This window comes from Channa argus, chromosome 7 (assembly GCF_033026475.1).
Source record: "Channa argus isolate prfri chromosome 7, Channa argus male v1.0, whole genome shotgun sequence".
Classification (NCBI taxonomy): Eukaryota; Metazoa; Chordata; class Actinopteri; order Anabantiformes; family Channidae; genus Channa; species Channa argus.
In genome coordinates this window covers 8,857,930-8,884,982 of record NC_090203.1, presented here as the reverse complement: position 1 = coordinate 8,884,982, position 27,053 = coordinate 8,857,930, and the positions used below count along the sequence as shown (strand labels likewise).

Sequence of the window (27,053 nt, the reverse complement as noted above, 5' to 3'; positions counted from 1 at the left end):
TTTTATATATGAATGCTTAAATAGCCAATTTTGATCATAGCTGTTATTGATAATGTCATCCTACAAACTGTTACTGATCTATGCACAAAGCAGCACAGTAATTTGCTGATGATTGATGGCTTCATTTCAGCTCATTTCTAAACATGAAAGCAAGCAGAGAGAACAGTGAATCATGAAGTCAGCAGTGAGCCCATCCTTTAAAGCAGTTATCAATGCAAAACATGAGCTTCCCTGATATTTCTGTTCTGTCACAGCAAATCATGGGATCAATCAATATGAGGGGAAATTTACATAAAGCTGCTCATATCAAAGAGATTAAACTTTGGTGCAAGCTGGGAATCAATTTAGATGTCATCTGGGAAGTGTAAGAGGAAACATACAAGGATGAATTACATCAAAAGCAATCTGAGAACTTTCGGTCTGATGAATGAAGATTTTAGAGATGATGGTTTGGCAGTGGTGACTAAGTGTTTCTGCTGCCATATTGTATAGTCACACTCAATTTCTAGTTCTCATACAGCTGTTGTGTCTCTTAGAAAGCGTATGCATTGACTTTCAAAACAAATTTCATATAATGAAAAAAATAACTGATAAAGCTAAAGAAAATAAAAAATAAATTTTTTTTCTTTTTGGTAAACTGCCTGTTGTGTAGCTGGGAATAAAAACACAGAGAAAATAGAGGTGGAATTGGTTTTCTTAAGTTTTTTTTTCATTATAAATTCTACACAGATGAAACTAAATAAAAAGATGCAACAACACACCACAGAGGTCACAACAGCGTACCACAAAATATACAGTATTACAGTACAGAGAGAGAGAAGTAAAGCACTGAGAATATTTCATAAAAAAGTCCTAAAAAACATAACTACAAACATTTCTCTCTTCTCTCAGCAAATGGAAAATGAAAACTCAGTAGTTCCAAATTTAAGAAACCCCTTTCTTAAAAAACAAAACAAAACAAAACAAAAAAACACTTTAACATCACTGTAGTTTTTTATATAAAACATGGAAATTAAAAAAGAAACAATGCTCGAATTTTACGTATTTAACTTAGCCTGTAACACAGATTTGCTAACAGTGAACATGGCAAGATCAGTAGACAGACAATAAAAAAATGAAAATGAGCTTAAAGGTTGTAGATAGTGGTTTAAAGTGACCTCTTTTTATAAATCAAGGGCCATTATTTCCAGTGTACAACAAATTAAAAGGGTGCGTCACCCCTCTATGAAACATCTTTGACCTCCCAACAGTGTAGGGGAGAAACCGAAATGTCAGTATCCTGTACCTAAACACAGAAACACTCAAAAACAATTAGATTTGGTAAAAATAAAAGATAGAACACATACTCCGGCAAGTAACCCGATCCCGCACAAACCTTCCCTTCCCTGCTCGTATCATGCCACAGTGAACCCACACCAGTGATATCTGCTAACAGGTGAATCTATGCTTCACAGCCACTGAATGTCCCTCGTTGTTGTTATGAGGAAATCCACAACTCAGCAGGCCACAGTTTGAGATTGTCAACCAAATTCCACCAATTTTACAGTAAAGGCTGATAATAATTGGGCTTCCTGAGCAGAACTACTGTGTGTTGTGACTGTGACAATGATTTCATTAGGGAGTAAAGGACTGAGAGGCAGCAGCTCAGTAACTTTGAGCTCCACCTCCCACGTGAAAGACGTGAAAGAAAGAATTTTAATTTACAGGAAAAAAAAACAGGAGAGCAAAGGACAGAAAGAAATAATTTGTAAACTAACATAATATACAACTACACTGGAAATGGCAAAAGAAAATTTTTACAACTTGGTAGCCTGCTTGTTTGGTGATGTGTGTTTTAGCTGGATTTATAAAGGCAAGCAATTTTAGAGAAATGACTGGTGTTTTTAATGGCTGGGCTGTTTCTACTGAAAGTTAATTATACTGTAAAAGAAATATATCAGTGTTCATAGGTGCCAAATATGCAATTAAGCACACAGAAAGAATGCAAACGCAGCTTCTTTGAAAAGAAATAATACAACTAAGTGCACCCAACAGTGTGCTTAGAGATTAAATGTTGTGAGCGAAAATCATCACTTGTTATCGAGAGGAATGAAACAGAAGGGCAGCCTGTGATCATTTTCCCCAATATACCCAGCTGAGAGCAGAAGAATATAAGTGCAGGCTCCAAAGCAAAGTAGACATTCAGTGTTAAACTTCCATGCGAACACATGCTCTAGAAAAATAAAGAAACACAGTGGTTTAATGGCATTTTGTCTTACATTTTGGGGTAGATGGGAAAGATTCTGCCACTGTGCTTGGACTGTGGCCACTACTCAGCACTCACTGCTCAGTGCTCAGTCCACCAAAGGGTGTGATAAGAGTTTCAATCAAAACAACCCATGATGTCATATTATCAATGTGTGGTTTATACCTGTGGTAGCACAGTTGGATGCAGTTGAATCTTGAATTAAAAAAAAAAACTGTAAAAAAAAAAAATAAAATTCACCTACCTGGTCGACTCCAGGTCATAAAACATGAATAACAAAGGCCAAACACTGTGTGCCTCACAATGCCCCACCACAATCCCAACTCCATGCTCCACTATTTGTTGGCCCCCTCACTAGTGTAGTAAATAAAAAATTAGCCCTGTTGTCTTCATGCCTGGTGTCCTCCTTCCCTTCATCCTTCTGTCGGTTGCGTGTCTTGACTCTGTTCATTACTGTTTGAGAGAAAGAGAGAGAACAATAAACACTTCACCAATGCTTAATCATTAGTTCCTTATTCATGGTGCATAATTATTCGTTTGGTTTTTTTTTTGTTATTTGATTTTTATTGAGTTTGTTAAGACAATTCTAGGAAATATTTGAACATTTACCCACTCAGCCACCCCTCCCGCATGGGACCGAAAATAAATTAAAAATAATAATAATAATTAACATAACATAAAAAACAACAAATATAAAATTACATAAGTAAGCAAATAAAACACAATAAATAAAAAAAAATATAAAATAAAATTAGAAAAACTTTTTTTTTTTCAGCATCCTAAACAAGTTAGATATTCATTGTTTAAATTTGACACTGAATGTGTTTGGGCAGCTGGCATTAGATATCGTATGTAAGATCAGATAAATATGTTGTCAAAAAGTGAAGATTTAACATCCGTCTGTGCTTGGCTGCAGCTTTTTAGAAGAGCTTAGAGGGTCGTATTTTTTTTATTGGCAACACAAGAAAGAAACGTCACTTGATAGAATATGGAGAGAGACTTTTATATCTCCCTGTTATATCCATTTCAAAAGCAAAATGAAATGTGTCTGCAATCTCCTTGCAGTTCTAAAATGTCATCCAGTTTTGCTGTCAGTAGTTCTAAAATCACATAAAACAAGGCTCGCTTAAACAAGCTTTCACATTCACGTCCAATATGCCACTGACATAAATTTAACGATGAAATGTTTTACATTTGTGATGGCATTTTCAGGTGACGCCGTACAGCTGTCACCCTCCATCATTTGAGCGGTGGGGACAGCTTTTTCAAATGTGCTTTCTTTGAGCTAAGCCTGACTTTAGACACTCAATCAGCATGACTGATGTGCCTGAAGATATCCCTGCTCACTGTAAACCTTGTGTTCATGTCAAACTGATCACACCTGCCATGAAGAATCTACTGTGGGTGAGTTTATGTCATCATTCCCAGCCTTGTGGTGCTGCATTAATAACATTGTGGACTACAAACTATTTTCATGTGAGAAGGTAATAAAGATCAGGAGTGGCTTTGTTGTCATCTATTGCATTCTTGTTAAAAAACTGATGGGGCATAAACTTGTTGTTGCATATCATTAATTACTTGAGCTTGATGAGTTACATTCATTAACCACCTATGAAAACTGGATTGGTCTGATACCAACATTGAGCCCATATTTGTTCACGCCATGTCCACTGGCCTGACCTATTCTGTGGATGGTCTCTTCTTGAGGAGACCGGCCTGTTCATTGGGCTTGTCCGTCTTCATCTCCACCACAATGTCATTGTTCACCTCTCCAGTGGCCCTGCAGACAGAAAGCAAAAAACAAAAAAGACAGAGTCAGTGGACTGTGTTGATCAAAATGTTTCCTTTGTTCCTTTGCACCTAATGGATTTAGACAGTGTGCTGACCACAGTTCGGACTCCTATGCACTGTTCTTGACATAACAAATGATATTGGACAACTAAAGAAAGCATGTATTTTAACATTTTATGTACAATACATAAAAACGTTGAATTGGCATTAACCCAGTAAATTGTTGCAAAAATGTATTTTGATTTTTATGGAAAAATTGGCATAATTATCGATGATACTGATCAGCTACTAATTACTATATACTAATTTGATTGGCTGCTATTAATTTATTTGTAACATGTTTCCTCTTTCTTAAAAATGTGCCTTTATTGTACATTAAAAAGGCAAACAAAAAACATGCAACAACCTCATATTTTCTTATGAAGAACATCACAAAAAGCACCTAGGTGTAGTTTAGTGGTTAGTGCATCACCGTGCATCTTTTCTGTCCCTTCCTCCCCTTTACTTTCTCCCCACATCTCTACTCACACTTCCTTCTTGTCCTTCTTGCCACAGGGCAGCTTGCTCCTCTTGTTCAGGAAGTAGATGAGACCCACCAACAACAGGAGCAGCAGAACACACACCACCACAGCAATCACCACCCCGCCGGAGCCTCCCTGCTGCTTGTCAGCTACAGCGCCACAGTTCGGGGATCAATGGAGGGAGAGATGGAGAGGTGGATAGAGGGGTGGAGGATTTTGGGGAGTGAAGCATGAAGGGACAAGTTAGGGATTGTTTAGAGTGGAGGAGGTAGGACGAGGTTAGAGAGGAAGGAGAATTTTGTATTTTAAAAGGCCAGAGAGTGGTGCGTCATGGAGGGTGTAGAAAGGGGGGGTGGGGGGTGGGGGGGGGGGGGGGGTTGTGGTGTAGAAAAGAAGGAGAGGAAGAAAAAACAATTTGATTTAAGGGTAACATAGGAGGGAGAGACGAAGAGATGGAAAAATGTAGGGGATGGCAGAGAGGATGGGCACAGGTTGGGGCCAGGCATGGGTGGACAGGGAAAAGAATGGGGGCGGGGATTGGGGTTTGGGGTTAGTTTAACTTTTGAATGAAATGATTGAAATGTAATGGGACCCAAAACAGGGCCTGTACACACAGATAAAACTAGACAGATGGTCAAAATCAGAAAACACTGAACATACTCACCTATCCACCTACAACTGTATTACTATACTTGTGAGGACATGACACTAGATGAGTAATCTCAAAATTGATGGCTCCTTATAAGAAACTATGACATTTTCTAATAGACTTTGATGGATAGAATCAATACCGATTTTACTATAAAGAACTTCTTATTTTTAATTGGCTTTTTGAAATACTGCACAATTTGGGGAAATATTATTGGTGGCTTTCTTAACAGTTATATGATAAAATGGATTTCATCTTTAAACTTGACTGTTAAATATGATGATTAGAATAGTTATAGCTAAAGACTATAAATGAGGGAAACATGGGTACAAACATGAGAGTGCTGTTCTTATACACTAACTCTTAATAAAAATACTGACAAGTGTAGAACAGGGCGCCTCAAAAATACATCTGGTAACATTTAATACAATAGATTATTAGGGCATATTAAATTGTAGGTAACCACAGAGGCAGTGCTTCTGTTTTCTCACTTCAAAACATTAATGCTAATTCAAACTCAGTTTATTTTTGGCCAGAGATAATTCATAGAGCCCTAAATGGTCTGCACTTATATTGTGCTTTTCTACTTATAGGAACTCAAAGCGCTTCTTGTTTACCCATCCGCACTCACAATCACACACTGATGGTGGAGCTGAGGTGGAAGTGTTAACCACTGCACCACAACGCTGCTCAGCACAAACTCTAAATATGTAAATTACTTTGTTTTAACAGGTACAGTAGAACAAGTGAAGTGAAAAATAAATCAAGCAAAAGAAGTAAAAAAAAACAAAAAACAATTTAGCCGTGAGAAGACTATTCATAAATTACTATTCGTAAACCCATTTATACAATCTTGTAAATTTCAAGTTGTGATGGATAATCAGCAAAATCTCTGCTTCTCCCAAAATTAATAATGATACCAAAAATTAAATGAAAAGGTTCTAAAAAGAAAATCACCTCTTTCTTTTTCTTCAAATGTCAGATTTGATCCTCACAACTATAGTAATACACATATGCATACAAAAACACATCTAGTTAGCTCTTGTTAACAGAAATACACTAACCTGTGTGTGCACGCAGGCATCAATACACACACAGTGACTTACAGTTCTAGCAAACACATGTCTATAGGGTTAGCGATACAGACCTGACTTAAGCACAGGGTTTCCATAGAGCAGCACTTTGGGAAAAAGAAAGTTTCTCAGTCCCCATAGCATAGCAAAGCAACAATCACAACAGACACCACAAAGAGCACACACACACACGCGGTTATACACAATCCTACACAGCACTCTGGCAAGTAAAAACGGCGAAAGGGAAAAGCGACAAACAGAAGGTCAAGTAGGGAAAGTAGAGGTGACCACAAAGGAGACACAGTAAAGAAACAAAGAGAGGAAAGGAAGGAATAGAATAGAATAGAATCCTTTATTGTCCCCAAGGGGTCACAAAATATTGTAGTAGCATCCACAAAATATAGGACAGACATCATACAAAGGTGACAAGAGAAGAAGAATTACAATATACAATATCCACAGTGTTTGGTAGCAAGAGGGCAAATATACAAGATTACAGTACAGCAGAAGGAGGTGTGAGGTGTGTGTGTGTAGGTGTGTGTGTGTGTGTGTGTGTGTGTGAGGGAGCGAGATGGAAGGGGTGGGGTGAGAGGAAATGGGTGGAGGTTCAAAATTACAGGGTCTGTAGAACAAAGATTCCTGAGAAAAGGAAGGAGAAGAAGAGGAGGAGGAAGGAGAAGGCTCTACCTCTGTTGGCCGTGTTGTCAATGTCTGCAAAAGAAGAAAATAAAAGGAGCAATGGTTTAAGTTGCAGGCTATGAATCTGGTAAACAGAAACGAGCAGCAAGTTGCAAAACTATTATAATGCTGGATATGTAAAGACATTTCTAATGTCTCAGAAACTTGGTGGTTAGCAGTAAGTGTTTTGCTAAATGTGATTATTGCACCATTAGAACCTTTAAGAAGATGCATCTTTTAATAACTGATGTAGAAAGTGGCTGCTGGGAAAGAGTTTGTTTTACTCTTCAACCTGAAGCAACCGGCTAAAATCATCCCACGTTCTGGCATAACTTCCATAACACACAGTGTGAGATGGCAAACAATACAATAACCCTGCCGACCCATACTTCGTAATGTAGATTATGATTAGCATTTTAGCAAGTGTCAGGTCACATTTGTCAACCCTTATCCATATTCGCCCTATTCTTCCGCCATATAGGAGCAACTTAATGTTACTTTGTCAGTCAGTTCTGCCAGCTGTTACTGGTGCATAATATCAGTATCTAATAACCTCAAGCCACATAAGAACAAGATGCAAATGATTTGTTTAACAATATAACACAAAACTGATTTATATTATTTATATAAATTTATATGACATAAAACGGCATTACATCTCCAATCACCTGCTTTTTGAGAGACTGCTATGATCTTGCTGTCTTTTCCGTGCTCATTGGAGGCTTCGCAGGTCACACCGTCCTTCACGACCTCGGGTGTTGCTTGTAGGGTCAGGGTGCTCACCCACTTGTTGCCATCCAGTGATAGAGACTGAGAAGAAGGTAAAGGAGGGAAGAGGACAAGGACAAGACATGAATTTCTCCACTTTTTCTCACTGTTTCCTAACCACATTTTGATTTTATGGTATTCTATCCTGTTGTTAGCATATTGTCCTCTCAATAAAGACAGGCAGAGCACACTCCAGTGAAGCTTTATTCAGTGTTTCTACATATTCTCATTTATACACAACGGCTTGCTCTTTAAAAATGTCAGCTTTCAAAATATTTCCAATCTACAATCTATATCACTGCCTCTGAAATGATGTTTTTAGAAAGTTCATTCCACTTTTACCTGATTTAATTACTATATTTCTGTAATATTTTTAATAAGAAACAGCATTCTTCTGTTAAGAGTCTGAAGCTGTTTTCTTTCTCACATCAATATGAAAGTCTAAGAATAAAATATTACCATCCATAGCCCTGCAAGCTGTTTCTCACTCTCATTTTAAATTGCTTTTGAAGTATAATAAACTAGCCTTCTATGAAGAAGATCTTAAGATGCTATGAAAAATAAATCATCCTTCAAATTTCACATCTTGACCCAAATGAAAACATTAAAAAAGATAGCTGTGTTTGTTTTAAATCAGTTTGAATCACAGAGGAGCCAACGATGACTGATAGCCCCCCACCCAGAAAAGACCTGAGCCCCTCCAGAAGGAGGGGGGTGAGAATTAAAAAAATAATTAAAAGTCTAGTTAAAGTCAAATGATCAGTTTTTAGTTATTTATACTGTATGTGCTTAGCTCTACAGTGGTCAGAGTGTGACTTTGCTGTCTCCAATGTCTACGTGATTAACTGGGACAAATTCTGGGAAGTTGTGTTTATTCTGATTTATGAGCTTTTTTTTCCATCATCTTCATCTGTGTTTTTTATAGATTTACTGGTACAACTATTTATATTGAAATAGCGACACTTTCCTGTAAATAAACTGTCTTTGTCTCTGCTCTTCTTGGGTGTGTCTCTGTACCTCTGTTCCCGATGATTTCCAGGTAAACTGAGGCGCAGGGGAGCTATAGACCGAGCACTTCAGAGTCACTTTGCCATCCTTTCCCACCTCCCCAGGCACTGGATTTTCAATCATTGGCTTCCCTAGGGAGTGTAACGGAACAAAGGTCACATCTCTTATAAACAGTACAGCGAATTAAAAGCATCTCTCAGCTTCTTCCAACTAGTTCCTTCCACTGAGTAAAACAATAGCCCACATGCTCACAAATTGGCCGCTGTTGTTATTATTTTCCTTTGTGTTTGTGTGTCAATGAGAAAATAAGTACTCAGCTTTACAATAGAACATAAACTGTTCTTACACAACAGGCCTCATTCTTGAAACTGCATGACTGCATGCACGTGTGTCTTTATGCATATGTCTCTGCAAGTGTGATACCTTTGACCGTGAGGTTGACACTAGCCTGGGCTGTCAATCCTGGCACAGATGGCACGGCTCCAACACACATGTACATTCCAGCTTTATCATATGTAATGTCATGTATTGACAGAATGCCGTCCTGAGAGAGCACCTGAGAACCCTGGTGGAACACAAACATCTGGAAATGAAACCAACTAGACTCATGACATCAGCCCACTATTTTTTTGGTTTTATTCTCCATGCATAAATATGAGAGTTGATCGCCTCGTGAACATTTAGTTTGAAGACTCTGGGAAAGCAAAACGAGAAGCAAGTCTTCTCAACCTCTTCTCACAGGAATTCTTTCCACCAACAGTCAGTGAGTTTCTATCACAACCAGGAGAGACAACAATAGATACACAGGATACAACAGGCCTGGCAACAGAGGATCCAGGAGGAACACTGTTCCACTGCACATAATAAATGGAGGAGCAGGAGCGAATACCAAAAATCCCATAGTATCACACTGATTTGTGCTTTTCCGGTACTGAGAATTTACTTTACTTACATACTTGCTTCAAATAAACTTTAACAAATAGTCTGTTGTTTGTAATATTAATAATGTTTAATGAAAATAAACACAATATTGTATGACTTGCATTGTATTTCAGAGAAAAGAGACACTAGGAGTGCTTAAGTTACCAACAAGTATCACCTTTAGCTAGCATTATTATAGCATAACTCCAAAAATGTCTAATCATCCATTACTATTCCAGAAAGCCTACACTTAAACTCAGATGGTTTTAAAAGTTTTAAATCACATGACAGGAAGTTGTCCCATTAGTGTAAATTTAAAATATACAGAACATTTTCTCCCACGGAGGAGTTGTACTGTATGTACTGCTGTCCCTTTTTCCTCATTCACAAATGAGAACTAACACCAGTGTTCTCTCTGCAGTTGCTGCAACTGGACATAGCACAATGCAGCATGTGTAGCAAGACCACAACTGTCATCAAAGGGAGTCCAGTCTCAGACCTAAAGGCTCCAGTTGTGTGGATGCCACACATATAGTTAGCTCTGCATTACTTTATGAAATGGGGTCTTACTTCCAGTTAATTAAACATATTAGGTTGTCCAAAAGCTGGACCAAAGCTAATGAAAAATATCCAAATATGCAGCCTCAGGAGGGACAGAATTCTTGTTCAACACCCAGACAGAGATTTTAATTTGTAAGAATGACATGTTTTATATATTGAATGCTTGGAAATTATTGTGTGGAACGATGAGGACAGGAGCAATAATTTGTACTGAAAAGAGAAGCAACAATTAGGGTAAACAAAGTGATTTTGCAAACCTTTTTCCAATGAACTGTGTGCGGAGCAGAGGCCTTGGTCTTACACTGCCACTCCACCTTGTCTCCGAGCATGACAACTTGAGGTTTGACAGGGGTGACACTTACTGGGTCGATGTCTGAAAGAGAGCAAGACACATAATGCATGAGGACTTCTCTCGTGTTTATTGAATCAGCCTCTTATTGCTTCTCTAATAAGGCTCTTAGAATGACTGTAATATAATTGTTTTTAATAGCGACAAAGCAAATACACATACTCTGAAGTCCAGGTTAAGCCTATTCCAAAAATGTTATTGGATATCGGCCGGCAGAAAAGATTCCACTAAAGCTTATTTTAGTCTAACAACTTTAATTTTGTGATTTACTGATGAAAAGAACAGATTTACTGCAATGGCTAAACTGCAAAAACAGGAGGTAAATTGTCCTATATGTGACTTGTGTGTGTCTTTGCTACACTCACAGTGCACAGTGAGGTTGATTTCCCCACTCAGGTCAGCATCCAGGTTATCAAAATCTGTGGCTGTGCACCTGTATAGACCAGCATCTGCACGCTTGACAGACTTCAGCATCAAAACACCAGCTTGACCAGGGATGCTTTTTTGCTGGAGGTGAAGAAACAGGGATTGGCAATGAAAGACATTGGTGAAGACTCAGTCAGAGAGTAACAATAATAAAAAAAACCTAATAAATATTTTAATTTAAAAATATAGGAAAAACTAAGATTGAGCTCTTTTACTTTTATTCGATTATGTACATGAAATGCATGCCTACATCTTTAAAAAATTCAATCTCAGGCTGAGGGTTTCCATCAGTTTCACACTTCATAGTGACATTATCGCCCTCTTTGACTGGAGAGCTGCTGAGCAGGGTAAATGTCGCTTTCTCAGAGGGATCTGGACAAAAACAGACATAGAACAGGTGAAAAATCATCGTTTTAGATACATTTATAGTTATACTGAATATCATCAGTCTGAAATGAGTAATGCATTGCAAGGGTTGTGTTAAGTTGCAGTGTTAGGTAATGACATGGGCACAGAAATTGAAACACTAATAGCAGTTTATTGATACAGAGCTGCATCTAAAATATATTTTCTTGATTAATAGATTAATTGTTTGTAATCAAAAATACTCTGCTCTAGTGGTAGAGCACTGGGTTGGGATACATAAGGCCACGGGTTCGAATCCCACCCCACCAGGCATTGCCCCGCCAAACCACCAAGAGCCAACTTGGGGCCGGTCCCAAGCCCAGAAGAAAAACAACTTGGGACGGCTGCGGCAGGAAATGCATCCGATGTAAAAACTGCTAAATGGCAATTTAGCTGTGGCAATTGATTGATCATTAATATGTTTTTCCTACAAAATTAACTGAATGCTTGTGGTCACAAAATGGTGTTGTGAATTTACCAAAATGGTTATTTTGGTAAATTCAGGCCTTTTTAGGAGAAATTGCATCTGATGCACATGAATTGATTTAAAATGATCTTGATTAATCCTAATGTGGTAATTTGGCACAAGATTTCAGACAAACCACACAAAGAACCAAACAGGAACTGAAGGACCCCTGACTGAAGACCCTCGATTAACTAAAACTAATCTCCCGGTGCACCACTCTGCTCCTGTCCCTCCTCTCCACTCACAGTTGAGGTTGATGGTCATGGGGTCTGACTTCTTCTGTTTGATCTGCCCTTCTGGCATGCTGTACTCCACGGTGCAGTAGAACACGGAGTCCTTGTCAGCCTTGGTAGGATGCATGTACAATGTACTCTTGAAAGTTAAGAGCCCTGAAGCCTCCCTCACCAGTGAGGGAATAATGTAGGTCTCTGAGAGCAGGAACGAAGAAAGTAACATCATTTGTTAGCATAAATTACTTGAATGACCAATAGAAAACACTTTTCACACTTTTCAAGGTACTGTGTGTGATTGGACTATATTATTGTTTGTATGCAATAGGGAAACATACTCTGTTTTTTGTCCTTGACCTCAGGTAAGGGCTGATCATTTTTGAACCAGATAATTCTTGGCTGGGGATATCCATTCATTGTCACACAGGTTCCAATCTAATACATGTGAGGAAAGAGGAACAGGCAAAGTGTAAGAGGCAGAAAAATAATAATTCAATAAAGAATGTGTAAACACAAACAGGGCGACACAAACCTCAGAGCTCAAACCGACAGAGATGGCCTGGCTTGATGGCTTCGTTAGTTCTGGCTTTTCTGGAGCAACTGAGACAGAAAAAGCCAGGGAGTAGTCATTACTAAATCGTGCAACATTAATCGTCCTCCACTTCCACATATACGCAGCGCATCCCACATGCCTGCTGATCTCGTTAATTAAGTGGAGCAATAAATATCCACACTTATATCATCCTACAGTAACCTTGTTCACATGAACTGAAAAGGGTGAAAAAAAAAACACACACACAACCACAGGTGTGAGTGTGTCCCCCTTGTTCCTTTGCTTTAACTCACTTCACATGCAAGGTCATCTTATCGCTTCCTGCAGCTGTTGAACTCTTATATAAACAAACAGTAGATGGGTTTTTCTGTCTCACTCAATAGATCCTTTGTTTTCATTTTTTTATGCTCTCAAAACTGCTGTAGTATTGTTAAAGCCATTGCCATCCCACATGCTGTGAAATGCAGGCAGCCGTTCGTACAGTATACTGTTGTTTAGATGCACAGCGAGGCCTTGTTAACTTTAAAAAGCAGATTTCTTCACCCTTAACACTCAGAGCATGACTAAAACTCTCTTTTATGGCCCCTTACATTCAGCCTAAATATGCCTTTTAGCCTAAAGGAGAATTTTACACTAGAATAATTTAATGTGAGTTATGGCAGCAGAGGAAACACAGAGAAATGGAAGCAGGATTGTTTTGTGTGGTTTTATCGTGCATCTGTTTAATAGCAAACACACTGTTTGCTCTCCACTGCAGGCCTCCTGAGAGAGAAGCCAGGCTATCTCTGCTGTGGCTCAACCTTCAGGAAACCTCATAACTCAGACCTATTAAGTTAGGGCAGGGCGGACACACAATAACTCATCCTTTGATGAGTCAAGTGGTCAAATGTGGATAAGGAATAATTGCTGGCTTGTGACACAAGCTGTTTTCTTACAAGGGTGACCATTAAATAAAGCTAAAAAGACCTTTGTCAAATAGCACCTCATTGAAGGATTGTTAAGCCCTGACTGGTACTTTCAGAAATAATAGCTTATTTTGAGAGACTGCTTTTAAATTAAGTGCCTCTGAGTAAATAAATGTTACCGTATAACTTTTAAGCTCTTATTCAAATAACAGTTTAACTAAAGAAAGGGTTGTTTTGCCATGCTCCTAATACATATTCTCTCTGTTTAAAATGAATGATCAGTCCAATCCAAAATGCAAATGAATCCTATTCATTTAGTTGGGACTGCTAAATGCTAAAAGTATGATTGATGTTTTAGGAGTTGCTATGGAAAAGGCAAAAGCAGAGCAGGCTGCAGGGTCACCAATCAACGTCTTGGTGATAAATTTGGACTATTATTAAGGTGAGATATATGAGACATGACAGGTGTGATTGAACTATTCATCAGTTATGTCAAGAGTGATTAGACTATGGTTAATTGACCCCTGGAGACCTTATCAAAGGAAACTGGTAGCCCCAAGCATTGGAAAATTCCAATGCCTACACATGATGAAAAAACATTAAGTCATGGTTAATCCTTGAAAGGTGTAGCTCATTGAGAAAATGTATACTTTTTGTGCAGAGTGACATTGAGCATGTGCAAAATGCAGCGAAATAAACAAATCTGGAAAAATTAAGCCATATCTTAATCAAAGCACGCATGAATACAGCCACAGATGGATGAATAAACACCGATCTAATTATATCCATAAGCCTTTAGTAGCAGTGACAAACTAAGTCAAAAATTCCACACATCAACAACCGATGAGAAAAGGAGGAGGGATCATAATGAGGTTGCATAAAGGCCAAAATGCACTCACAGAAGACTTTAAGCAAAGTGACAGCATCTGCAGACCCCGCGAGACCAGCAGTGACCTGACAGGAGAAGCTGAGCTCGTCAGAGGGTTGAACAGAAGAGATGGTCAAAGTGAAATCTTGTTCCATAGAGACCCGGCCTGCCAGGGGGTGGGTTTCATCAGTTTTCCCCTCACCATCCTGGGAGCGGAAAGCCACGCGCTTCCTGGTTCCTTGCTCCTCCTGAATGGTCAGACAGACAGTGAAGTTTATAGAAAGAAAATGGGAGGAGCGTAAGGAAAAACAGAAGTGGAACAATTTAGACCTAAAATCAAGTAATAATACATTTGTCTTTATAATTACTAATATTTAAATGTGAAAACAAATTTCAAATTTTACTTACAATGAACCATTCAACAACAGTGTTGCTTGATGATTGTGAAACGGTGTATGTGCAGGGCAGTTTGGCAGTCTGTCCTTTATACACCTCCACTTTAGGAGACACCATCACAGTCACTGTGCCACTGCACACTGAGGACAAGAGTACACACAAACAAAGACATATTAAGACTTGGTGGTACCTAACCAGAAGGACTGGTTGAAATGTATCAATGACACAAGTATAAAAACAAATACAGTGATTTATTTAACCCCTTGAAATCAATTACATGTGAATGGTAAAGATATTACAGTTACTCGACATAAAATGTAATAAGTTATGGCGTGATCTATCTCTCTAATTAACAGAAGCTTCAGATTGTTCAAACACTGCATTAAACTAAAGTGCCACCCCAACAAGCACCCCAGAAACACAAAGTCATTGTATGCAGCGTAACACCAATGCACACAATATGGTAAACCCCCAGAGATGACAACTGACACCAGAGCAATGGCAGAGGGATGGACCACACATACACTAATTCAAACAGATTCATCATGAAACTCACCTTTAGCACAGAACAACACAAATGCTCTAGAAAAGATTTGTTATTTTCAGTGTAGAAAAATATCTAGTATTTAGAATATTAAATAAATAGTCTGGTAAAAAACAAAGAATTACAAGTTTTTCAATGTAAGCCATGTCGAAAAATAAAGAAAATAAAAAGAAAAACATTCAAAAAATCTTCCACAGAAACTTCTCAAACCATCCCTGCAGCATAATGCTTTATCACATACTCCACTATAGTATCCACTGCTTTCATGTTGTACTACTGCCTGTGCATTGGTTTAAAGGGCTGCCTGTAGTATGAATGACATTTGTTTGGAATATTCAGTTCAGAACATTTCAATCACTTGTAGAAATATGGCTAGAGAAGTTTCTGTGGACAATCGAATATGTTTTTTGTCAAGACTCTGGGTCTGAATAACCCCTAATCCAACCACTATGATTCCAAACAGACTACAACATCAATCTGTCTAAAAATATTCATATTGCCTTAGAGGTGTATGAACAATCAGGGAAAGTGCTTCAAGATGCTTAAATAACTGTATAGCACACACTCTTGAATTGGATATGGATAAAATCTCCAAGCCCCTAAAACAGGGAAGCTACAGAAGAAGGTTTGTCGCTGTCAGTGTGCTCTACTGAATGTTACATTAGGAAGCAGCTAGGGCACGGGAGATGAAATGCAGAAAGGGAGAAAGGGAAGGGACTGAGAGCTGGAGGAAGGGAAGCTCCATGTCTGCTAATAAAGTCACTGCAGAGCCTACAGTGTCATCAATCGCACTGTACAGTGACACATGGTAGCAAAGCACTGTGTTGTAACTGTAATGAAAACGCCGACAGACACACTTAGAGGAAATTAAATGATATGCCAGTAGAGAAAACACACAGAGTTAAGGAAGTGGAGCAATGTTTACTGTAAGATAAGATACTCAGAAATAATCTACAACCAGAAAACATTTCCATAAATAATAGATGCATGAGCAAAGCTTCAGTAAACAACCGCTCAACAACATTCCCCAAAATCCCTATATGCTGCACAAGCAAAAAACTTTATGTGAATAGCTACACTCAAAATATTGTGAACATACATGTTGATGACCAACAAACCAGCCTCGTATTGTGTTTGGTCACATAAATTATTAACAACATCAATTTCTGGACTACAAAATTCCACTTAAATAATTTATTTGTTGCAAGATATTGCCAGGAATGGGCAAGATAGTCATCTGGAAATCTGAAATGTTTGACAGGCTAATTTTAATATGAGTTTAAAATGAAGATGCTGTGTTTGCTTTAAGAGAAACTGAAGAATAGGAGAAGCTGTCAAAAATGTACTACGTGGTTTCTTAGCGACACTCCTAGTTAACATTTGATGAAAACATCTCATGCATTTCTCTAATGTTCTATTTGTTCACTTTCGCTTTTTTTACTTTTTATCTTTCCTTTTTTTCCTTTTGCATTTTTTTTACATTTCCTGCTCCCTTGACCCCATCCAGCACCCGCCCCCCACTCAGCTCAGTAGCTCTCTCAAGTGAACCAACATTAGTTTTACAAACTGACTCTCATGTTCCAGAGTCTGTAAGAAGGATGTAACCCAACAGAAAATCCCCCCTTCTGCTTCTGCGCCAACACAAACAGCAAGCCAGACAAGCAAATGTACAAGAATGTGTGAGTAAACTGAGTGCTGTGCTTTTTAGGCAGCACTCAGGATTTAAGAGTCCTGTTAAGTGGTGCATGTAAAACACACACACTCACACACATACCACATTAAATTAAGTGAGTTGCTTAGAAAGTCCAAATCTTAGCCTGCAGGTTTGTCAAATAATTTGGCTTTTAGAAAACACATCTAAACTTAGAATCTTAGAAAGGGAGGGACAGCTTGTAAAGTTAACTGATGCATAATCAGTTAAAATAAAATAATTATAATCATAAAATAATCTGTACCACATTAAACTCCCCCTGTTTATCTCTGATTTTATTTCAGTGTCTAACACTTGCTGTTGTTCTTTTCAACTAGGGTTTGGTGCATTTAAATGCATGCATCTGAGCAGCAAACTGACAGGAAGTGAAAGCAATGACATAATCTAAAATTGAATATCAATAGGCCATCTGTACCACATCTTTCATTCTCAGCTCTTTATCTCTCATTTAATGTCAATGTCTGACTTACTCTCAATCTTTTTTCTTTTTACATTTACATTATGTTTTGGGCCATAGTGATCAATCAAGACACTGCACTGTGTTGTACACACTAGGCAGCTGCACAGAGAGAGACAGGCAATTAGGGAGCATAATTAGGGAGTCCTCTGTCCATCCTGTTTGATTCTAGAAAAGTGTGTGCGTGTGTGTTTGTGTATTTAGACACAGACTGTTGGCCTGCCACTATAGAAACTAGAGAAAATTAACAAAAGGGGCGGGGGCTACTGGGGGCAAGGGGGAGTGAGACTATCTACATGGGGGTCTCGTTAGCTGGTGCAGGCCAGATAATCCGATTTAGCCAAAGAGAGGGAAAGTGTGTGTGTGAGGTGGTGCATGACCGAGTATAGAGACAGATGGGAATGAGACGGTCAGACTGTGCTCGGCACACACACACGCAAGCACACACACGTACCCGTACACACAAACACACACACGCACACGCACACACACACACACACACACAGTACAGTACAGTACATCTATAATGCATGTGATATTTATGAACTGAGCCACCCTGAAAAAGCTATTAAGTACAGTGTGTGTCGAAAACGTAAAGATTCAAGTCTACGTTCAAAGCAGTGTGGCAGAGTGGAGGAGAACCCAGAGACTTGTGCGAGTCCCACATCTACTGAAAAGTTAATGTGAAACCATCTTTAATACTCTCTCTGTCTAGCTCCCTTTACTTTTCTTTGACTCTACTCTCTCCTACAACTACCTTTCTTTCCCTGTCTCTTTCTGACACACATACACACAAGAGTACCCCTTATTCTGAAAAAAAAAGCTGGATCCTCACGTTCCTGCCTTTCTTTCGTCTCTTTTTCTCCCCTCACCAATCGTCACATTCTGGACATCATATCAGGAGTCCCTTTCTGTCTCTGACTCTCTTCCTTTTATCCCTCATTCTCAAAGAGCATCTTTGAATACCCAGGGTACAAACGTGTGTGTGTGTCTTGTCTGTGCATGTGTGTATTTGAATGAAAATCAAGAAAAGGAAGAGATTGCAACAGACAGGCAAATATATAATTTAAAAAAAGGGGAAAGAAGGGAGAGGGAGAGAAAGAAAAGGATCAAAGGGCAACGTCTTCTAAAAACCCAGGATTACATAGCCTGCATGAGTGAACCCAACTAAAGCTTCTGTATGAAGCCATCATAAACCTCTTCACTGATAGTACCTGCTAGTGCTCAACTTTCAAGAGATGGATGTTCTTTGTTTTGTCTACTGTATAGTACACACCTGCATGGTGGGGTTAGGGATTCAAGAAGAATCTTAGTTTACAGTCAGGATGAATGAAAGAAGTATGAAGAATTGAAGAACACTGTGAAAAAGATTGTACAGAAGTCTTTATCTGTGAAATGAGTGTAAAGCTAAAAAAGAAGAGTGCAAAATGTCTTATATAAACAGGAATATCTGTAGTTATGCGTGTGTCTGTGTGTTTTCCTGTTTATGTGGCTGTGTGTGTGTGTGTGTGTGTGTGTGTGTGTGTGTGTGCGTGTGTGTGTGGTCCAAAACATCCATCGCCCCTAACAAGATTAGTGTGCTTCACTGTTGGCAAAGCAAACAGAAGACACAGTATCAATGTCACGAGGATTGAGTCACCTACAGCACAAGGTCGTAAAAATAAGTTCCAGTCTTTTATTTATCACTTTTCAGTGACTAGAACCTTCCAAAAGGGTGAAAATTATTTGTCAGTCACCTTACAGTTACCTTCTCCTTTTTAATCAAAACTGCTGGCATGTACATGCTAAATATTTGCAGATTTGCGACTCTTAAAAGACAGGATCTTCTGCTTTTCTACTGTATCATAAATCAAATATCTGACGTTAACAGCTAAGTTTCAGGAATTCATTTTATAGCAAATATCTAAAAAGTCTAAATCAGGGTAAGAACACCTATGGAGATACTGCATGGATACCACTAAAACTGCATTTGCAAGCTTTTGGTCACCATAGTCTTATATAGGAACAGTTTGTTCTTCTCAGGAAATATTGTTTGTTCAGTTTCATTCCAGAAGAAGAACTCAGCCAGGCTGAGAAATGTACTAAATGTAAAGGCAGAACAACCACTACAGGTCATGCAGCGGCTGTCATTAAAACTACTTTATGTATATATACTGCATGAAGTATGTGTGTGGTAGAGGGTAGGCCGGGTCACACTGCCACTGTCAGGGTGGGTCCATGTAAGGCATGGTGTCTGTCAACGCTTGACTGATGAGACAAGAACAGGTGCAGTGCAGGAACAGCAGCAGCTGCAAACCCACACTCACACATGCATGCATACACACATACCAACAATGAATGCTACATAAAGAGGGCGAAGGAGAGAGTGAGACAGACAGGCACAGCGAGGCACAAAGAACTACACAGATGATGGACAGGGAGAGGTTTCCAAACTCCTGACAATATGCAGACCTGTTGAAGAAAAACTTTTGGGAACCAAGGAGACAATAAGTAAAAACATACACGCTCAGTGGAATGGGGCAAAAATAGATATTACCGTCATTCTTCCACCGTCTGTCTCCTTGGAAACTTGGAATGGTATGTGTATCCATACTGTACTAGCTGATAAAGTGCTGCAATAATTGGCAGAGCCCTGCTAAGTACTGACCTTTGACAAAGCAACAAAGTTGCTGATGCTAATTAGATTCACACTGCCATTTACTATATTCACAGGCTAGGATTACATCTTATGAACAGCAGCCGAGGACAGGAAAAAGAAAACACATTTGCTATGATAACAATGAAATACCCGGAACAATCCAAATTATACCAATCAGCATGTACTCACTCCACACAGAAAGTGATTTAGTAATTAATTCATTCCTCACAAAATGTTCAAACCATTGTGAATAATCATAACAGAGCTTTCTGCAGACATGGGTGGGTGTCCAGGCATTCTGACCACTGTTTGCTACTGTATCTTACGATATTGCATGGCAAGTGGGACTGACTAGTTCTACCTGATCACACCTGTTTTATTACCTTTAAGTAATTTTTGGATTTAAAGGAAAGCAATTCAACACCTCCTTATGAACAAACATTGCCAAACAGTTAGGGTTTACCTGTAATAAAGTATAGCTGAATCTCCTCAAAGACTTTTAATTATTATTTTTTGGACAGTATATCATGGACGGCAGCACTCCAACATACCAATTACAGCAATCAGAATATCACGTTACAGAGTCCTGTAAATCTGGTATCACGGTTCAGAGACAAGTCAAAAGCTTCTGCAATCATGAGTCCCAGTGAATAGCCAAGATCTATTGTGCTTCAAAGATGATATCTAAGCCTCTAATTGGAGCCAGACACACTAAAATGTTCAGCAATCATATTTCAATGCTTGGTGAAACTGGTTGCATCCGCTGCTTTTATAGCCTCAGTGTTTAATAAGGGTTATGTGTGATAGCTGTATGTGTTCAGAAGGTGAGTCTTGATTAACGGTGAGATCCCATGCGCAGATGTCACATTTAAGCCCTCGCTCCACAATTACAGGATATGGAGGGGCCTGTCTGGTTTCTTGTTCGGACTTGTACAGATAAGCCACTTGAGTGGAGGAAAAAGTCACACCTGGCATCCTGCAGTAACACACAGCCTGATACAAACCTTCAGGTTGTAGCTGGATGTACAGGTCATCTGAGTTTTACCACATTTATTTTAAGTACTAAAACTACCAGCTGTGTATGTGTTATAGAAAAGAGGAAACAGATGAGGCAAACGATGGACTGTAAGGGGAAAGATTTTATTAGATAAGAGTCTTGTAACCTTTTATTGTTGTGTTCGCAGGCCTCAGAAGTTTTTGTATTAGCTCTATTTGTCACTTCTGTCAGGCTGCAGTTTTATGGTTTTTTACATCTCTTCTTGCTTCAAGTCTGATTTCTTTCTCGTCAAATGTGTAAAGCCCTGAAAATGATTAGCACTAAAACAGGTTTAACTTAATTTGGGTTCATAATGAGTAAGAAGAGAGAGAGGACTGACTCAAAAGAAGGGAACAAGGACAGAAGTTCAGAGGAGGTCTGTTTTCCCAAGGACTTGATATTGATGTAATGCAACTGAGTCAAACATAAGGCTATTAACAATTAGACTGGGTACGCATCAGTCCTTTCCATCGGCATAAACACAACAATATTAGCATCTGCAAAATCCTACTCAATGCAATAAAATACAGAGCCCCAAGTCATTGCAAAGTTCAATGACTCGGCAAATGATGTCTGCCAGCCAAGCTGGATGTGTGTACTTCTCCATCTGTAAAAGTGTATGTTGACTTGTACTGAAGGATAGACGGGTAACATCAGTGTGTGCAGTTGTGACAGATAAATCACAGGTTTATTGGTGTGTGTGTGTGTGGGTAGTGTCATTTTATGGCAGTTCAGGGCTCAATGTAAACAACGTGAAGTGGGCTGCAAGGTCAACCCCTCACACAGTCTTTTGTCCACCCAGAGATTCCCTACCGCCAGTCCTGTTGTTCTGGCAACGTGGTGAAAAGTCAACCCCATTCAAACATGAGAGTTTGGAGCCGTGTGATCAATGAGTGTGTTTGTGATGTGTGCTGGGTGGCGGGAATGAGGTGTGTTTATCCTCCTCGAACATGAGCCAGTGAGTGAGGAGGAGAAAATGAGGACAAAGATAGATGGTAGGAACAAGAAGTACAACAAAAAAGAAGGACAAATGTAGATGGAGTGCACAAGCAGAATATAAATTTATGGAGCTGACATTGCAGTCCTGCATCCCATTCTGCAGCAAGCCACATCGGAAAAAAACAAAAAATAAAACAAAGCCAAAATGTTTTTTAAAAGCGATTATAAATAGAGCTATGAATACATGAGTCTTATGAGTTTTAGTGCTATGTAAGTGCTTCTGCAAAAGTAGCCTGATATATGGTCTCACTGATAATCCAAAATGTTCTCAGAGTGTCCTTCCCCATTCGAGTAAGCTGAGGAAAACTGAACTCATACAGGATATCTGGGCCTTTTATGAAGCTAGCATCTTTTAGCTGACAATCTGGTGCCATTATATATGACTCCATTAAGACAGAGTTAGCCCGACAATAGCCAATGCCTTCTAATAGAGCTTCTATATTAAAGCTCACATTTGGCTCTTAATAAACTGGTGGTAAAAAAAAAAAATTAGGTAAGGCTATAGCATTGAATGACATGAAAGACTGGATAAAAATATCAAGTAGAATTTCATTACTTTACGAATCAAAGGGCACAAAACAGAAAGGGTCTGCAAATTACCGCAGTATGTCTACTCCTAGCTGCCTCTCATTTTGAGGAGGATCTCAATTTTGGTGAGAAAGTGTGTGTGTGTGTGTGTGTGTGTGTGCTGATCGACTGAGAGAAAACCCAATCAGTGGATGTCACTAAAGGGGAAGAGATGAGAAAAGGTGTTAATATTTAATGTTTTGGGGCCCCCAAATCTGTGCCTCCATTCCTTCTTCTCTCCCTTCCTTCCATCCTTCTTGCCGTAGGCACTCCAATTAACACTCCCTGTCCTTTTCTTCCCCCTCTCTCCCTGTCTTTCTCACTGTTCACTCACTTGAAACAGGGCCTCTGGCGAAAAACAAAATTTAGAAACAGGAGAAGAGAGAGTCAGGGATGGAGGAGAAGAAATGAGGAGAGTCTGCCTCGGATGGCGCCAGGCAGTGTGGTGCAAAGTTTGGATGAGAACGAGTTAGAGAAACAAGGAGACACAGGGTAGACTGATGCAAATGCAAGCATGAGCAGAAAGTGTGCACAGAAGCTACTGCTAATAGAAGAGTTAAAACTGGAGCAAGAGAGATGGAGAAAGATGAAGCGAGCAAAGCAGAGGCTCCCCAATGCGTTTTCAATTCCCCCTCGCCTCAACCTATTTATCAAGGTAAATGACTTGCTTTAATGGGCCAGAATGAGATGCAGCGTTTGGCAGAAGCAATGCGCTTGCATTTGTTGTCACTGATGTAGTTGGTTTCCATAATGGGCTGTTCTAATGAGGTGCACTGAATGGTAAGGGTGGCAGAAAACATTATAAATCCCTCTCAGGACCCAATAAGGGAAGAGCCAGCTACAAAAAGATGATGGATGGATGGAAAAAGAGTGACAACTGAGATCCTAAATATTGTGTTCATTGATGTTTCTATATATGATTGGGGGGAACAGTGTTTTCTTTTTAATGCAATGTTTTATCATTTTGTCAAGATGCATTCACAGAACTGCTTGAGTTACAAAAGTCAGGTCTTTAAAAAATGTTAGTGGTACAGTTCCTTGATTTTTAGCCTTAGTGTTTTATGTGTACCATCGATGGAGTTTCCTTCCCACATATTTATAAATTTAAAACATTAAATGATGCATCACTTGTTGGTAGAGCAACATGCCTGTGCCTTCATTAAGTTTTACTGTAATCAATTATATTTCCACCGCACGATTGTGACATTAGAATGTTTTGATGTTATGACTAGACATTATAATGCCAAAGCTTCATATTTATTCATATATTTGAAAGGTTTATTGACAGGCTAATGTTAACAGGTTGTGCTCCTCAGTGTGTATTGCTGCATTTCCCTGGGCAGGGCTGACCTTATTTTAGAAATGCTTGGGGTCCATCAGTTTTCAGTGTGTTTAGAGACTGCACTGGTAGAAGAGAGAAAATGTTAAACTTCTTCAGTAACACAGCAGGTCTTTAAGGGAGATTGTCCTCTGGATGCACTGTCCTTTCCTTCTGCTTTCATCAAAGACAAAACTCACATGGCTCCATGTTGTTTTGGATTAGTGGCAGCAAAGCAGTGCAGAGCAGGGTCACTGCTGTTATGTCAATGGGTATTATTTAACGGAGGACAAACAAGGACTTGGATTATCTCTTAAGAAATACAAAAGTAAGAAATGCAGCCCCCTTAAGACATGGCAGGCATTTTATTTTAAATGACTCAAAAAAAAGATTTTTTTTTACTGCTGTTTGTTACTTTAATTGTTTTGTATTTTCAAAATGAAGATGTATTGACACCTCTGTCTTTTACAGTTGGGACAATCTATCAGAGTGTGGAGACAGAGGGCGTGAAGAAAGGCTGACTCAGGGTATAAATAAAGCGAGAGACATTAGGACTACAGCTAATCTCACTAAAAGGGTTAGGATAAAGTGCTGCCGCCACTGCTGGCTCTCTCGCTTCCTCTCTCCTTCTCCTTCTCCTTCAATCATTTCATTCTGCAAGTCATTTCTTAGCATGCAGCACAGATAAATAGTGTAAGGTAGGTGTTATGCTCATTTTCTCTAAGATAAATCCAATGGAGTGTGTCCAATATATCCAGTGTTTGTACATTTGTGTGTGTCATTAGCCCAACAAAGGGTGTGTATGATTAAGATTAAAAACAAAACTGACCCATACACCTGTGTTGTACGAGGGAAATAACATTTGAGATAAGTTTTAAGGTGAGGAAAAGGTGAAAGAAGGCCAACATGTCTCCGTGTGAGTTTCACATTTCCACTCTGGACCCAACAACACACACACACACACATAGACAGTGTGTATGCTGTATGCTGTATTAGGCTGTTCTGCCAGTGCATGTGTATTTTAATACTGATGAGTTTAGAGATGAGTGCCATAGGTTCTATTTACAGTACCATAACCTATTTACAGTATGATTATGGTTACATTCACAAACAGAGCATAACACATGCCGCAACCACCCCTGCTCGCCCTTCAAATCTCAACAGCTCAATTCCTCGAACATGCTGCCTCCTCTTTCACCTTTTTCTAGCAGTCATCTCACACTGAATTGTAGCACCCAGGTGTTTTGTTGGTCTGACAAAGGATTTGTTCCTTGGTAGAAGGGTTAAATACACAGTGCACAAACTGGGCTAAACAAAGAGAAGGGAACAGTAAATAACACTGAGATGCTACTGCACTTTGCTTCCTGACTTTATTCCCTGTAAGGCAAAATCTGAGCTTTCAAATTAATATTTTCCGCCTGCTCAGTTGTCTGACAACAGGAAGATAAAGAAAGTGTTTGAGAACAACTAAATTAGGAGTTTAATGGTATTAAAACAATCCATACATCATCGTAACCAGGGTACAGAAAATCCATTCTAAACAACTGTTGCTGAGATTAATTATCCCATTTTTACCACATGGTGCAGGTGAAATGTAACTTTTTCTAGTTGAAGTTTTAGTGTAGATCTTTACGAAAAATAGCCAGAAGGCGTTAGCATGGATGCTCATTTCTATGCACATTTCACAGTTTCGTATTCTGCCAGGTCCTTTGTCTCAGCCATTCATTGAAATGGTGACAAGGTTCTTGCTTATATATTTTCCATTTCAATTTTTACTCCACATTAACAGAATATTTTGCCTGCATTATCTCTCTGATGCATCCTCTTTCCAATTTTTCTCTCCTCCTCTCTCTTGTCTCTCATTCTGTCTCTGTAGGAGTGCTGAGTAGCACTCTGCCCATCTCATTTAGAAACAGCCCTCCCTTCACTTCTAATGAGCCTTCATTTTGGCAGAAGAGGGAGAAAAGCCAGAGAGAGGAACACCATTTTCACTACTTCAGCTGACAGCAGCTTCCACTTGAAGCCCTCTTCTAATACCCACATGGGACTACACAAGAGGGTTGGAATAGGGAGAAAATGGTGGAACAAATGGATATCTACTCTCACTATTAGCCTCCATTATCCGCAAGCATCATTTCATAACTAGCAACTGACAGCGCTTCTGTGTCCACCCATGCCTCTGTTGTATGCTTGAATTAGTGCCTCGGCTGAGCAAGGATACACAAATCTGGTCTGGACAGCTCAGAAACCAGACAGAATTGTCCTTTTTTGTGCCCAATCTGAAATACGAGAGCAGTTGCTGAATAAAGGGGTCTTACAGGGGGCGAGGGCACTCCTTAGGGGGCCAGTCAGCCGGGCGTGACAAGCCGGTGCCGTTGTAATGAGATAACAGGCACTGGAGTACGCGTTGATTCATTCCTCATTTCTTTCTTTTCTTACTACATCCCTTATCCTTTTGCTGTTTTCTTATCCGTCCATTGCTCCATTTTATAAAAAGCGGGCCATCATGCTCAGCAGGCTGGAAAGACCCGTGTGTCAGGGATAGATAGAGGGATAGAGAGGAATGGGTAAGCACTCTGGCAGGGAGATAGAGTGAGACAAAAAGAAAAGGCCACACAAGTGTGGAAATAAACGCTTTTAAAGGAGCGTGTCTCTTTGTGTGTGTCCCTGAAAACATATCTGAGAGCGAGTTAACAGGATCTTGGAAATCTGAAATTCAAACACAGTGCGCTTAGGAGACAGAAGACAGGGAGTAATCAAGACACAGAGAGACTGGGTGTATGTATACACTTGGGGTCACTGCCTCCAGACAGGCAAAGTAAAGCCTACCTCCACTCCTCAACCATCATAAAATTACCCCTGCACCTGCCCTCCACCCCTCCTGACTTCTTTCCCTCCCTCCTTGGACAAACAATCTACAGTGTTGACAGTGGCAACACAGTGGGAGGTTGAGAGACACGGGACATCCCA

At 39.4% G+C, this 27,053-nt stretch overlaps 1 protein-coding gene across 3 annotated transcripts in view; it reads right to left on the bottom strand.

Moving 5' to 3' along the window:
* Positions 1-682: 682 nt before the first annotated feature.
* Positions 683-27,053, bottom strand: part of bcam (basal cell adhesion molecule (Lutheran blood group)) — a 43,999-nt gene continuing 17,628 nt past the window's right edge. Inside the window, exons 2-17 of one of the 3 annotated variants that reach the window (XM_067510970.1) lie at positions 14,826-14,953; positions 14,449-14,665; positions 12,624-12,691; positions 12,430-12,526; positions 12,107-12,289; positions 11,241-11,362; positions 10,930-11,071; positions 10,473-10,588; positions 9,157-9,298; positions 8,743-8,864; positions 7,626-7,767; positions 6,967-6,990; positions 6,354-6,386; positions 4,565-4,706; positions 3,885-4,025; positions 683-2,698 (exon numbers count right to left, since the gene is read on the bottom strand). In XM_067510970.1, the coding sequence (XP_067367071.1) occupies positions 3,926-4,025; positions 4,565-4,706; positions 6,354-6,386; positions 6,967-6,990; positions 7,626-7,767; positions 8,743-8,864; positions 9,157-9,298; positions 10,473-10,588; positions 10,930-11,071; positions 11,241-11,362; positions 12,107-12,289; positions 12,430-12,526; positions 12,624-12,691; positions 14,449-14,665; positions 14,826-14,953 (1,778 nt within the window). In that variant the 3' untranslated portion in view covers positions 683-2,698; positions 3,885-3,925. The remainder of the gene's footprint in view (positions 2,699-3,884; positions 4,026-4,564; positions 4,707-6,353; positions 6,387-6,966; positions 6,991-7,625; positions 7,768-8,742; positions 8,865-9,156; positions 9,299-10,472; positions 10,589-10,929; positions 11,072-11,240; positions 11,363-12,106; positions 12,290-12,429; positions 12,527-12,623; positions 12,692-14,448; positions 14,666-14,825; positions 14,954-27,053) is intronic. The other 2 variants (XM_067510969.1, XM_067510971.1) reach the window with 2 other exon arrangements.